Raw genomic sequence first — 13333 nt, 5'->3', positions numbered from 1 at the left:
TAAACTTTTTAATATAATGTGGAGTTGGTTTCTTTATTTGTTTGCTCGGCTACAGACATTCAGCTAATGGAGTTATTACATAATCATGTGTAAACGATGGGTTTTAAGTTGAATATGAGATGGTCTTCGACCAGAAAATTAGTTTTTGGTTTAGATTTCCGCACAGTTGTAAGCGTTATGGGTATTTTGTATGTAGACTGAAGTTATAATTGCAAGTGTACTGATTGGTAAAACAGAGAAAAAATTAATGATATTCAGGAGGAGCTGAATCGGACCCAGAAGAATAAAGCAACCGAATATCATATTGTGAGGCGATTCAATTTGGCATAGCAGTATAGGAACTAATTAGCTAGGGATTATTGAAAGGTAAGCTCGCTAGATATCGAGCTCAACTTCTCGAGCCCACTCCAGGAGGTTCGTCAGCGAGTGGGCAAGGATTTGAAGTTCAAAAGAGCGGAGGTATGTGATCGCTAAGTAAATGAATTAGCCGGTACAGAATTAATAATAGATAGATGCGCGGATTGCCTTAATTGGATTCCCTTCAGTTGGCAAGTCCAGCTTATTATCCAAGATCACAAAGACAAAGAGTGAGGTTGCTAGTTACGCCTTCACGACATTGACTTCGGTTCCTGGAGTATTAGAATATAATGGTGCGGAACTTCAGATTCTCGACTTACCTGGAATTATTCAAGGTGCTTCGGAAGGAAAGGGACGAGGTCGTCAAGTTATTGCAACCGCTAAAACGTCTGATTTGATTTTAATGATTCTCGACGCAACTAAAGGTGGCGATCAGCGGGCGATATTGGAGCGGGAATTGGAGGCTGTTGGGATTCGGTTGAATAAGCAGCCACCGAACATATATTTTAAGGTGAAGAAAACTGGAGGATTGAAATTCAATGCGACTTCCCCTGCAAAATATTTAGATGAAAAGATCGTGGGGTCGATTTTGCGCGACTACAAGATTCATAATGCAGAAGTTTTGATTCGAGATGATGAGGTGACGGTCGAAGATTTCATTGATGTCATTAACGCTAGTCATCGGTCGTACATACCTTGCCTATACGCTTATAATAAGATTGACGCTGTGTCTTTGGAAGAAGTCGATAGATTGGCTCGTCAGCCACATACGGTTGTGATTTCGTGCGAACTAGATCTTGGTTTGGATGACTTGGTTGAGCGGATCTGGCATGATTTGAACTTATTACGGATATACACGAAAAGACGGGGTGAGGTGGTTAAGTTCGATGACCCTCTTGTCGTTCGAAGCAATTCTACTGTAGAATCTGTTTGTGATTCAATTCATCGATCGATTAAAGATCAATTTAGATACGCATTGGTGTGGGGCGAAAGTGTGAAGTACAGTCCTCAGAAATGCGGTCTGGCGCATCTGGTAGCTGATGAAGATGTTGTTTCGATAGTTACAAAGTAATAGATTTGATGCTTTTTCTATTTCATTTTTTAAATTTATCGTAAATTAATTTTGCGTTGCAGTGCCCAAGCAAAATCATCTGACTAGTCCCAGTCACTAGGATCTCGTATTGTTATTCAACGAAGGCAGGATAGAGCCAAGAAGCCAACAAGGAAGGAATCATTATGCAAAGACGATGAAAAGACTGAAAACGGATCGAAAAGAGTTCCACAGAACTCTTCGCTTATTTCCGTATGGCTATTTGTTACTACAATTGTGCGTACCAAAAGAGAAGGCATGAGCAGGTGGCCAAAAAACTGACAGCATCACAACATAGTATAATACCGAATGGATCGACGACGACATCTACTCAGCTTGACGCCGTAACGATATATTCTATACTTCGACTCGCGATATCACAATCTCTTGGAACAATTGGAGGTGCAAATGCGAGCGTGAACCTAGATATTCTTAACATCGCTGAGGAAGGCGTTACAATCCGAGTTCCAGAGTCAGAGCTTAAAAAGGTTTGGGCGGCGCTTGCAGGATTTCATGTCAGTCTTGAGAGCTTTAACCTCGATAATAGCAGTCAGGAGCTAGGAGTTGTTGTCATGAAGTCTGGAAAAGTGCTGCAAAGCGTCGTTCGACCTGATAGAACTTGGTCCCCTCCGAGCTGAATGATTATAATCGGTCAGCGACCAAATATTTACGAGAGACGGTATATATAAATATTTAATATACTCAAACGTGACAAATAACTTAAATTATAGACAATCAAAATTTTGAAACAACTGGATAAAATTCATCAATAGATTGATTGTAATCAAATCAAAAACTTTCACTGCACCCAAGCAGGCAGACGTAAATATATAAAATCAAGGAACAAAGTGAAATAAAAAACACATACAAGCGAAGAAAATCAAAATTGTAGCCTACCGACTGATAGTACCACCACCACCAATGATACCAGTACGCTTTGGTGGAGGTGCTGGCGCCTTTTTCCCAGGAGCCGTGGTGAGCCGGCCAGAACCAACAATACCTCCATTACCATTGAGTTTCTTCATGCTCGATTGGAAAGAAGAGGAAGTAGAAGTTGCAGAAGTATCATCATCGGAATCAGAATCTATCGACAGCGCAGAAAATGCAGAGGGACGACGTATCGAAGAAGAAGAGCTTGTGGAACTAAGAGAAGGCTTGGCAGGCTTTGCGGGACCACCATTCGTGGATGTGCTACCCTCAGAAATAACAGTGCAGTAAGGGACAGGAAACATTCCAGATTGACCATCTGAACCAACAAGATCGCCGATCCACCAGCCAGGATCGATCTCCTCAGTGACTACAATTATGTCGCCCGGCTCGATAGAGAGTTCTTCGTCAGTCTCAGCTTCATATTTGAAGTTAGCCTTGACCATTTTCTTTTTAGTCTGCATCCGCGGCTGGGCGGGAAGTGGTGGAGGCTCAGTTATAGACCGATTCAAGCGTGGAGGATTAGGATTTAAAACAGCCGAAAATTTTCCTGAGGAAATAGAGGAGGCCTGAGTAAGAACCGGAGTAGACAGATCGGAGACCGAAAATTTAGAAGTTGACGAGGAGGTGCTGATCTCTGACTTTGCCGAAGGCCGGCGTGAAGTGGGTGGAGGGGACGAGTCATCTCCAGAAAAAGCAGACGACTTTATAGAAGTCGAACGAGCTCTTCGAGAAATCTTGGGCGTGTTTGGAGCGGTAGAACCAGAAGAAGAGTTGATGTTGTATTCGGTGACCCATTCCTTGCGTAAATTAAGCAAAATTTCATTGCTGCGTTCGTAGTATTCGCACTCTGCCTCAAAAAAATCGACGATGTCGGTGAGACATTCAGACTCAGCGTCGCGGATAGCCTGCATTTTGCGGACCACGTCGTCAGTTGTCTCTTCGTATTTTATACGCTGAGCACGCACTTCCTCGTCAAGACGGGTGTCATCGCGCTTAGACTTCTGCAGCTTGGCCAGCGCTGTGTCATAAGCAAGACGGCGATACTCGAGTTTCTTGCGAGCAGACTGGAAATCTTTAAACTGGGCAATCGACTTTTCGATTCCTTCCAAAAAGTTGCGCTGGATGCGGTCGACAAAAATTTCTTGAGTCTTCGCAAGACGCTGGTTAGCTTGGCCTAGACGTAGAAGAGCCTGGCCGTAGGTAGACTCCGGAACGAATTCGTCGCCGTAGATGGCTAATGCCTGCCCGAGAATGTCAATGGGAGACGCTTTTTCCAGCTCGTCCAGCTCGCGACGCTTCGCGAGATTGCGCACGTAGAGAGACATTGAGTGATGTAGACGCTCAGTGCCTTCATAGCGCATGTTTATCTCGAACTCGAGCTCTTTGAACTCATCGGACTCCTGGGTTTTTTGCTCCTGGCCAAGCTTCTCGACGGTCCATTGTTTGAGCCGGTCGATCTTTTTTGTCATCATTTTGGGCGATGGGTGCGTGAACAAGCAAGAATTAGTGGAAGAAAGAGAAAGAAGAAGAGAATTTGCACTATCCGAAACTGGCACTAACCAGTCAAATTACAGATTTTGTCGCGAAGAAAATACCAGCTGGGGTGCGGGTGCGGGAGGAGCTGGAAGGTAGAGAAAGGGTGCAGCACCACACAACAGCGCGTAGAAACTGGACGTGTTTGTCGAGTAGACCACGAGCAATTAGACCTGACAGAAAGACAATTGAACCAACAGCGGAAAAAATTTCAAACAAGCAATTGCAATGAACTCAAATTCACGAAATCCAGAAACAATTGACAGATTACCTAAGAAGGGTCTACTAGGCCGAAGTTGCTGTTGCCGTCGTTGGAGAGTGCGTTTGGCTGCTGTTGGCTTATTTTTAAGCGGCTGCTGCCTGTGGCCGCCGGCAATCAATCAGCGAGTTCAGCCTTCGATGTGGGAATTCCTAAACTTCCTGCTGTCTTACGCATCGATTATGTAACCTAGCGGCTGCAATGCCAGATATCGCCTCGTACGATTATGTAATAGTGACTTTATGCAGCGCCCGCTGATCGATCCACTACTGCAGCGAAATGCGCCGTGATGTCTCCACACATTACACTAAGCAGTGTAATTATGTCTATTTATACATTTAGGTATCAATGTTCTCTTATTTACGCAATCGCTACTTTCCGTAATATTTTGCAGACTCAAATAGGTTCATTTTTATTTGTACAAGCTCTTCATAGTTTTACATAATCCACTCGTTTCATCAACCACCCTTTCGCCGCCACTCGGTTCGGACCCTCCGATTCTTCCGACCATCAGCTTACATGTCAAGCCCTTCGTGTCACATTCTTCCATGCAAGCCCGCCGACCCTATCTCGCACCCTGGGCCCTGGGCCCTAGACCCCCAACCCTGCCACTCGCTTCTTCTGCCTCCCACGGCCTATTGTTCTCGCGAACGCTACAGCTGCTTTGAGATAATCGCACTGAAATTAGCGATTATGTAATTACGATGGGTTGCACTGTCCGTAGTGTGTTTGCAGCACTATTGTGCCCTGCCAGATTTTACTCGCTTCTTCCTATACACAGGCAGAGTCCCGAAATCCGATATCTTATCTACCGTCTACTTATCTTGTCCTCTTCTTGCCCCACTCTCTGTTCTAATCTTCTGCCGCTCACCGTATCGACAATGGCTTGTGCTTCTATGTAATACTCAATACGCCGCTCTGCTCCTCCAGCTTCCAACTCCGTAGCACCGTAGCACCGAGCACTGAGAACCTTGCTCCAGTCGCACTGCTACTGCTCGCTTATCTACTACTTAGCCAGCCATGGACTCGGCCTCTCCATTTCCAGACGGAGATATCTTTAACCTACAGACTATAGTAGATATATAAACACATTAACAACCATGAATCCATTAACTGAAACTAGTTCAATTCAAACTTTTAAGCTTACAAAACATTCATATATATATACTTCAGGCCTTGAACGTCTTAGCATACGGGTTCAACCGTAGCATCACCTGCTTGTTCTTAAGCGGATTCTTCTTCTGCACATTCGTACGCTTAGTATACTTCTCGCCGGCAGGATTAACGACTGCTTGGATCTCAGCACTGTTGATCAGTCGAGTAATATCCGCGTTGTAAACGATGTTAGAAGGAAGAACATAGTCAGACTTAGCAGAACCACCAGTCTCTGTTCCCCAAATCTTGTCCAAAAGAGAAAATGCACCCTCAGTCCAGATGACAAATCGGCCAAGATGTCCACCGGGAGCAAGCTGAAGAACGGAAAGAGTGCTCACATGCGCAAGCTCGACACCAGGAATGTTGCGGAATGCTTTGACAAGCGATGCTCCCTCAGTACCGTAGACAATCAAAGGACCGCGACGCTGAGTGAAACGGCGTCCACGCAGCTTACCCTGACCAGCACGCATCTTGCGCGACTTGACAACCTTAAGAACATCCCGGTCAGCTCCAATAGCCTTAAGAACAGCAACAGCTTCCTTGGTCTTTGTAAGCGACTCGATCTCGCTTGAAACAACAAGAGGAATCTCTGGAATAGTTTCAACTCGATGTCCACGGGCGAGAACAAGAGGAGCAACAGCAGAAGCAGCAATAGCAGAAGCAGTCGCAAATCGCTTCTGGTTCAAGTTCACCTTAACGTGCCACTTTCTCCAGGTCTTGGTTGGTGCAAACATACGTCCACCACGACACATGTTACCAAATGCAGCCTGACCAGCACGATGAGTACCACCTCCAGAAACACGAGGAATACGAGCAACAGCACGACCAGTACCTATTGAACGTTAGTTTATCTCTGATTATCCCAGATCTCTGATTTCGACAGATCTACTGTGTCGAAAACAATCTCGATCTTATCAAATTATGACAAATCAAAACATACCCCATGATTCAGCAGAGGTCTGATGTCCAGCCTTCTCGGAAACAGCGTAGGCCTGACGTTTGTTCTTTGCGACTCCGGTATAGACAGAGTGGACAATATCTGAACGGATAGGAGCCTTAAACACGGCCGGAAGAGGAAGAGTCTTCTCAGAGGAAGAACCGTCTGCCGAAAAGACAGTAATTTGCGGGCGGAACGAAGCCATTTCTAGTTATTCGAATATCTATTTCGTTGCCTATTCGTACTTGCAATCGTTACAATTCAATCTTCTGAAGAAATATTAAATTCGAAATATTCTAAATTCCCGAGTGTTTCCTAACCTCAACTTGCTCGAGTCGAATTCCCAGCTAGTGCCAAGTGCCCGACTACAAAGTCGTGACTGCTCATGTCAAGCCCTGAAAAATACCCTATAAACTTTTTTATGGCGTTTGTAGTTCAACATGAATATTCACGTGTACGTTCACGTGCATCGCAAGTTCTCATCGAAAATCTATTGATTTACATACGGTTAAAGACTTCGCACGTCCCACACCCAAACAATCTCATCCCAACCCACTGTGCAGACCCAGCCTGGAGTTCCCCATAAACTCCAGTCACAGTCGACAACAAACTCAGTGTGTTTGTCCCAAACAGCGCGCAAACCATTAGTTATCCGTCCGCTAAAGCCCATAGTTCCCTGTCGTGCTGTCATATCTTCCCAGACCCGTGCTGTCATGTCATAGCTGGCACTCAAGAGTAGCTCTTGTGCGTGAGGTGACCAAGAAATTTTTCGAATCGCATACTCATGACCCAGGAATTCGTTTAAGGGACTCCCATTCACAGGGGCCCCGCCACCTGGTACTGTAGCTGATCTGCCAGCAGTTCGCGAAAGCATCCGTAGATCCCAAATTTTAATCGTCCGATCAACAGACGAAGTTGCAATTATGTCTGGTCTATATTTATTCCAGTCTAATGATAATATTTCTGCGCCGCCATGGGCGAGAACCGACATTGTTGGCTTGTCACCGGTCCGGGGGTCCCAGACTCGTACACAGGAATCCGATGAGCATGATGCCAGCACGGCAGCGTTGTGTGGTGAAAACAAAGCTGCATAAGTACATGATAATGGGGCATCGTATGGACGTAAAGTTATTAGCGACGAGGTTCGCACTGGTGACCACTATTCATTGGGTAAGTTGAGGCACGACACTATCCATCAATATACAACCACTCACTATCTTCACCAAGCCATCCCAGCTTGACGTGCAAAATGTACTTTTCTCCACTAAATTCCAATTAGACGAAAAAACTTCTCGTGTATGCTCTCTCCAACTTCGTATCGGATAATTCTAAATGTAACAGTCCCATAAGCACTGCAATGGTCTTCTCCATCAGATATTAACTCACGTCTAACTCTATATCAAATAATTTCACACTTCCATCTCCTGTTGCAACAACAATCTGATTTTCATGGTTTTCCGCCCACGCACAGTCAAACAGTCCGTCCTGTGTATCAAACGATTTCTCAGCCACAATGCCAGTCGCTGTCAACCCGAGAACATATAATCGTCCATTACCAACTAGTCCAAAATTTGCGGACGCTGCACAAGCCAATTTCGAGTCAAAATAAGGGGAATACTGCACCGCGTATCCATTATAACCTGTGGTTCGAAATGAATACATTTTTGGTATTTGTCTCGAAGATCAGAATTTCAGCCCTGCTACTGCTGTTGTCCAGCTGATTCCAAACCTCCCTGATCTTCCAGTAAGAACAACCTTTCTCAAAACCTTTTTAGCAGAAACAATCAAAGTATCGTAAGAGCCTCATACTTTGTCTCTCTAAAAGTTAAATAAGTTATTAGATATTCAGTCACTGCGCAAATCAACTTAAAACAGATCTCCAATTTATTGGCATCTTGTGGGGTCTGGACAGTCGAAAGGGAACCTCAAATTCCCAGCAGCATTCACGTGAAGTGATCACATGATCTATCTTCGTTGATTGCTCGGAATGGAAATTTCAAGATAATTTTTGATGTTCCACATTAGGTTGGCCGAATCCAGGTAATTGTAATTTTTGAAGGACAGAGAGGTTTTGAGGGTGCAAAATGAAATTTAATTTGCTGTCGTATCAGCATCGGATTATCCGACCAGTTTGGAATTGGAGTTCTCCTTTGCGGATACCGGTACTCCCTCGGCAGCTTTCCAGATTGAACTCGTCGATGTCGGATTCCGCAGAATTAGATGCAACGACGGCAAACACTGGAGCTCATGTTCCGAAATTCCGATCGTCGAAGCTACAAGCCGAATTATCACGACATGAGACGCAGGAAAGGCTCCGTGCGGTCCCGGTTCTACAGAGAGCCGACCCTTTGCCATTGACCAAAAAGGAAGTTCCACGCAAGAATTATATGCGATATGTATGGCATGTCAAGTTCACGAGGAACAACACTCACCATACGTTCACAGTGGCATATATTGATTCAGCAAATCCACAGAGTTTGCCGAGAGAAGATACATTGTTTAATATGTCGACTGGACAGGTAGCTAAGGGAAGTCATCGAAGCGGCTATGAAGCTATGTATCAGATCACACTACGAGCTATCCAGAAAGTTCAGGAAATCAACACCACTGGAAGATCCATTGAGCTTGTTCTGAATGGGCATAATCGTAATCGACGAGGTTTTTTGCAGCTTTTCCGAACTAGAGAAACGGAATCTATCAGAGATAATATTAAGCGGGTTACTGATGGGACTCGTCTCCGTCACGGCGGTGTTCGGCCAAAGAAACATAGGCGAGTCTAATTTTTAAAATTCGGAACTGAATATCATATCATTAGAATTTAAATGTACAGAATCATAAATAAAAGAAATCCTTGACGCCTTGGGTCATAAAAATAATCAATTGTTCGAGTCCGGAAATTACCAATGTCTCGAAATGATAATGTGATCCTTCACTGCAATCAGCAAAGCGCGAACGTCTTTTCTCTCTACTTGTTCCTTAATGGGAACGTCTTCAAATGCCACTTTTCCATTCATATACTTTGCTAATCGCCAGAACAATTCTATTGTTCGTTGACCCATTCCAGCAACAATTTTCTCCATCCATTTTCGTTCCAATACACTGGCTCGACCTGGTTCAAGGAGCACTGAATCTTCGTAATCAGGCCTCAAATTCGCCTCCAGATGAACAGCTGACTTGCTGAATTGATGTTTTCCAGTTTTTCTAAAAACAATATCCTCACCATCTTCATCATCCTCATCACTATTCCGGTTCTTCTCAGCTGAAATCCTTTCTTCATGAGATCGTTTTTGTTGTTGTAAACTTTCTTCTATTTTCTCATCTTCTGCAACCGCTTGTTTAATGAGTTTCGAAACCCGCAACCATAAAAACGTACGTATCTGCGCTAAATAACCATGCTGGATCATCCATGCAAGTGCAGTTAGATAAGTCTCTCGAAGTTCATGTGTTGGAATTATCGATCCGTAGGGACGTGGCTCATAGACTGATAATTCTTCCAACAGCATGGGTAGTGCGGGAAGTGATGGAAATGAAGCAGAAAATATTTCCATGTGGGTTCGTAAGCTGTGTCGAGTATTAGTTAATCTAGAAATTATAAACCGGTTTCTCAGTTGAGACTTGCCTAGGCAGCGGCGCAGTCGGGGCTACTACATATATTCCTCTTCGGTGTAACGGAATAATTGTGTTAGCTCTTCGCCAATATATCAAATATTTGGCTAGAGTTTCCACTTCCGATGGAGATAACTCAATTTTTCTTGCAACCTTCGCTAAAGACTCAGCAGGATTAACAGCTCTAATGAATCGCGCCATTTTACTCTGTGGATCGGTACGAGTCATTCTAATGATCTGTTCTGGATCAGCCCGCAAAAGAAGCGCATGGTCAATAAACGCAAGTCCGTTCCCATTTTCTTCTGGATCGAAATAACGCTCGTTGTCACCGTATCCCGATATATACGGCAGCGTCATGCTTGAGATTTCGGGAAATCGCGACAGAGCACTAGCATGGCTCTTCAATGGAATCTGAAAGGAACACTCATGGCCATTAAGTACAATATTTGCAATTCCATTCGACGAAATAGCAAAATAGATTTGAGCTAAGGCCAGCGCCAGTGATGACCGTTGAAGCATCTCGACCCATAGCTCTCGCTGTGTCATTTTGGTCAGTACAGCGTTCTCCCGTAGCTGCAATAGTAGCTGTGCCTGATTGTAAACATAGTTGGATTTAAATTGCTCATAACGTAGATTCTCCGCCAATGGTGTGGCAATGTATTCATACATGTCATCCAAGCAAGCATTGTATTCCAGAGCTGGTGGATCTACAACAAATACGACATGAAACATACTCATATTTCTGGCATCATCGCCATGTAATGATACTGGTGATTTGTGTCGGCTGTTGACAGGATCTAACTTTGGAGAACTGGATATCGAAGGCACACCGGATGAGGGAGACCGATCCCTGCCAGAGCTTCTCATAGAGCTAGCACTAGATGCTGGAAGACTATTCTTCGCGGACTGAAGAAATGACTTAGCTTGAAATGCATGAAATAAATTGTTAATGTCACCACTATTACTAGCGGACGGTGTTGCATCAGTAACGCTAAACTCGATAAGACCTTCAGGATCATCCAAGTGCTCCTGCTCAAATGTAGTATCTTCATTGTCACTCGAATTAGGATTACTTTCGGCAGCTTGAGAGTGATTGGATAAACTTCGACTATCATACAATGATCGCCGGAAAGAGCTATCCAGAGCATTAGAGCTACTTGGGTCTGTAAAATTGTACTCGTAATAGCTAGGATCGTTGTCTGCCTCAAAATCAAGTGAATCGTCGTAAGAATATACGCCATCAATCGAGTCGGATGCTATAGACCGTAAACCAGATGCAGAGCTCAAGATAGCAGATGTAGAGCCCAAAGTTCGATTCCGCCATCGGTTGACCTTTCCTCGAGCAGTTCGTCTCCATCTTCCGTCCGGCCGCTCATGCATCGGTAGTCCAACAAATGCAAGTTCATCGATTGACCACTCAAAACGTGTATCGCACATAAATCTGTCGGGGCAAAGCTGCGCAGCGAGTGTATCAGTCCGATAGCCAAAGGCACGTTCCCATTCCTCCTTCGAGTCAGTTTCGTTTGCCTTTCGACGCCTACCTGACTCGTCATCTGAGTCATCTGACTGCAAGTCCTCATCGATCATACTTTGATCTGCGCTACTCAGACGTGAAGCTCTATGGGTTGCAGGTACGCCGAAAGCTTTTACCGATGGACTATTTGAACCGGTATCTTTAAGACTTGCTCGTCGTGAGAGTGAAGGGTGAGAACCCGAACTAGGCTGTGCCGGTTGTGTTGCAGGGGATCTCAAAGAACTGGACAAATCAGGAATGTTAAATTTTGAGGTCTCTTGAGTGACTGTCAGCTGAGGTGAACGAACGGAAGGTGAAACTCCACGAGCTGGACTTCGAGAGGAAGAAGGATCATAAGTTGAGCTAGGTCCATAAATGCGTGTACGGGGTCGTCTAGTATTAGTTTCATCCGGCATATCAGGAATTGTAAATGCCGAAATATTTGAGTGTAAGCGAGTAATCGAGTGGGCGCTTCGAGGTCTAGACGAAGACTCGCTAGAACTTTCGAGCGGCCGATGTCGTCTTGGTCGTCGGTGGAAATGCGTAGAGCGACCGCTTGGATCGATATCTAATTTTCCACTATCATAGGCCAATATCTGAGATAACGCCAAAGTCTCATCAAGAAATGGGCTCTCTTGGATTGTCTGTCGACCAGTTTTGATGTCACTTTCGTCTAGATTCAGCTTATCGACATCTGAATCTTCGACTGCGCTACTCCAGTCATCCAAATTCTCGCTGTCACCCTCAGAATCGGATAAGCCCGAGGAGTAGGAAACAGAAGAGCTATAGACTGAACTGTCAGGAGACGAGTCCGGCGATTCAAACCTGTAGTTTGCAGTAGATTCTGACTGAGCTATTGGACCGGCTGATGGTGATCGGTTTGGAGATGATTCCTGACCGGAATTAGTTCCATCGTCGAGCTGCTGTTGTTGTTGTTGTTGTTGTATGAGCAGTGCCAGACGACTGCCTAGCCCGCTAACAATGGGAGTCTGAGTCGGCGAAGGAGCAATTGACGAAGTAGCCCTTGCAGCGCCAGCATTCTGTCGCTGCCGTTGTAGATACCTTTCCTCCTGTAACAATTGCCGCGCTGTAGCTGTCGCCACGGTCGAGACAGGCTTCTGCGGATAATTGAACACGAAACTGGGTCCTGCAGGTGTCCGAACAACGAATGCGATTCCAACCAAATGCGAGCGAGCGCTATGAGAATCGGCTGATCTATCGAGAAATCGGTCGCCCATTTTCCTATTTCGCAGATTCCGACAAGTCTCTTACAAATATATAAAATTTCTTGAAATTCAGTTCCTAGTTTTGATTTTAAGTTTTAATTGTTTCCTATATCCTTACTTCTTAGCTGCTAATGTCTTGCTGTTAGTTACGGCTCGTTTATCTTGGGCTAACATATTCAATGTAATCCTTTACTCCCATTTCCGGTGTCATTTGATTACTATTTTGATCACATCAATCCCAACAATCAACTTCAATAGCAAACTGAAAGAGGCTAATTAATTTTTTTTTAAAAAATTCAGATCCGAAAGAACAACTCATAATTGTCAAAAAGAGCATTAAACAAAGATTTAAAAATATTAAACAATAAACAAGAATGTTAAAAACAATAAATAAAATTGCTCAGTAAAGTATTCACTGCGCAACAATTATTGCGATTACATTTGATTTTCTGCAAGGAGCGAATAATAATAATGATAGATAATAATAATAGTAAAAGTAGTAGTTTAGATATAGGAGCATCAATTTGCTCTCAGAATGCAATCGCAAAACTTCTTGGTCGCCTAAATCCATTTCTGATCAAAACCAGACGGCTTCGGCAAGAACAGAATTTCAAACTCCAATGAAATTAATAGTAGTGAGTTTCACGAAACTTCTCATGAAATCAATTTTTGTAAATAAAATGCCTGCTTGAACAAATAATACACAACTCCTGTTCACCTATGATAT

The 13333-nt window shown here is 44.1% G+C and overlaps 7 protein-coding genes across 7 annotated transcripts; 3 read left to right on the top strand and 4 right to left on the bottom strand.

The window, feature by feature from the left end:
* Window positions 1-177: 177 nt before the first annotated feature.
* On the top strand, window positions 178-1455 carry V1516DRAFT_689791 (P-loop containing nucleoside triphosphate hydrolase protein; the record flags this gene model as incomplete). The annotated part of the gene is made up of 4 exons (XM_066923821.1): window positions 178-188; window positions 237-306; window positions 354-459; window positions 513-1455. The coding sequence occupies 4 exons, from the start codon at window positions 178-180 to the stop codon at window positions 1427-1429; spliced, it is 1104 nt and encodes a 367-aa protein (XP_066779148.1). The 3' UTR covers window positions 1430-1455.
* On the top strand, window positions 1456-2255 carry V1516DRAFT_671457 (uncharacterized protein). Its single transcript, XM_066921569.1, has 2 exons — window positions 1456-1684; window positions 1746-2255. The coding sequence occupies exons 1-2, from the start codon at window positions 1605-1607 to the stop codon at window positions 2083-2085; spliced, it is 420 nt and encodes a 139-aa protein (XP_066779147.1). The 5' UTR covers window positions 1456-1604; the 3' UTR covers window positions 2086-2255.
* Window positions 2140-4236, bottom strand: V1516DRAFT_671456 (uncharacterized protein). Its single transcript, XM_066921568.1, has one exon. It carries the CDS (start codon window positions 3847-3849, stop codon window positions 2341-2343), a length of 1509 nt encoding a protein of 502 aa, XP_066779146.1. The 5' UTR covers window positions 3850-4236; the 3' UTR covers window positions 2140-2340.
* A 1102-nt stretch (window positions 4237-5338) lies between these two features.
* On the bottom strand, window positions 5339-6466 carry V1516DRAFT_694903 (60S ribosomal protein uL4; the record flags this gene model as incomplete). The annotated part of the gene is made up of 2 exons (XM_066923970.1): window positions 5339-6156; window positions 6265-6466. The coding sequence occupies 2 exons, from the start codon at window positions 6464-6466 to the stop codon at window positions 5339-5341; spliced, it is 1020 nt and encodes a 339-aa protein (XP_066779145.1).
* A 96-nt stretch (window positions 6467-6562) lies between these two features.
* On the bottom strand, window positions 6563-8143 carry V1516DRAFT_671451 (WD40-repeat-containing domain protein). Its single transcript, XM_066921567.1, has 3 exons — window positions 7648-8143; window positions 7476-7589; window positions 6563-7420 (listed from the first exon to the last, which is right to left on the bottom strand). Exons 1-3 carry the CDS (start codon window positions 7921-7923, stop codon window positions 6770-6772), a joined length of 1041 nt encoding a protein of 346 aa, XP_066779144.1. The 5' UTR covers window positions 7924-8143; the 3' UTR covers window positions 6563-6769.
* Window positions 8144-8290: 147 nt separating this feature from the next.
* V1516DRAFT_671448 (uncharacterized protein) lies at window positions 8291-9118 on the top strand. The gene has a single exon (XM_066921566.1). It carries the CDS (start codon window positions 8346-8348, stop codon window positions 9039-9041), a length of 696 nt encoding a protein of 231 aa, XP_066779143.1. The 5' UTR covers window positions 8291-8345; the 3' UTR covers window positions 9042-9118.
* V1516DRAFT_671447 (nitrogen permease regulator of amino acid transport activity 3-domain-containing protein) lies at window positions 9042-12757 on the bottom strand. The gene is made up of 2 exons (XM_066921565.1): window positions 9881-12757; window positions 9042-9822 (listed from the first exon to the last, which is right to left on the bottom strand). The coding sequence occupies exons 1-2, from the start codon at window positions 12616-12618 to the stop codon at window positions 9159-9161; spliced, it is 3402 nt and encodes a 1133-aa protein (XP_066779142.1). The 5' UTR covers window positions 12619-12757; the 3' UTR covers window positions 9042-9158.
* Window positions 12758-13333: the final 576 nt, after the last annotated feature.

The sequence above is a fragment of the Lipomyces oligophaga genome, assembly GCF_038497815.1.
Source record: "Lipomyces oligophaga strain CBS 7107 unplaced genomic scaffold V1516scaffold_2, whole genome shotgun sequence".
Classification (NCBI taxonomy): Eukaryota; Fungi; Ascomycota; class Lipomycetes; order Lipomycetales; family Lipomycetaceae; genus Lipomyces; species [Lipomyces] oligophaga.
The sequence above is the reverse complement of the archived record's forward strand: the minus strand, read 5'-3'. Positions and strand labels throughout refer to the sequence as shown.

Coding starts and splice junctions, on each gene's coding strand:
- V1516DRAFT_671456 (XM_066921568.1), bottom strand. CDS start 3,849: ATGATGACAAAAAAGATCGACCGGCTCAAACAATGGACCGTCGAGAAG.
- V1516DRAFT_671447 (XM_066921565.1), bottom strand. CDS start 12,618: ATGGGCGACCGATTTCTCGATAGATCAGCCGATTCTCATAGCGCTCGC. Junction 9,823..9,880: donor CCGACTGCGCCGCTGCCTAG/GCAAGTCTCAAC, acceptor TACTCGACACAG/CTTACGAACCCACATGGAAA.
- V1516DRAFT_671448 (XM_066921566.1), top strand. CDS start 8,346: ATGAAATTTAATTTGCTGTCGTATCAGCATCGGATTATCCGACCAGTT.
- V1516DRAFT_671457 (XM_066921569.1), top strand. CDS start 1,605: ATGAAAAGACTGAAAACGGATCGAAAAGAGTTCCACAGAACTCTTCGC. Junction 1,685..1,745: donor GGCTATTTGTTACTACAATT/GTGCGTACCAAA, acceptor ATCACAACATAG/TATAATACCGAATGGATCGA.
- V1516DRAFT_671451 (XM_066921567.1), bottom strand. CDS start 7,923: ATGTATTCATTTCGAACCACAGGTTATAATGGATACGCGGTGCAGTAT. Junction 7,590..7,647: donor TATTTGATATAGAGTTAGAC/GTGAGTTAATAT, acceptor TGTTACATTTAG/AATTATCCGATACGAAGTTG. Junction 7,421..7,475: donor GGGATGGCTTGGTGAAGATA/GTGAGTGGTTGT, acceptor CCCAATGAATAG/TGGTCACCAGTGCGAACCTC.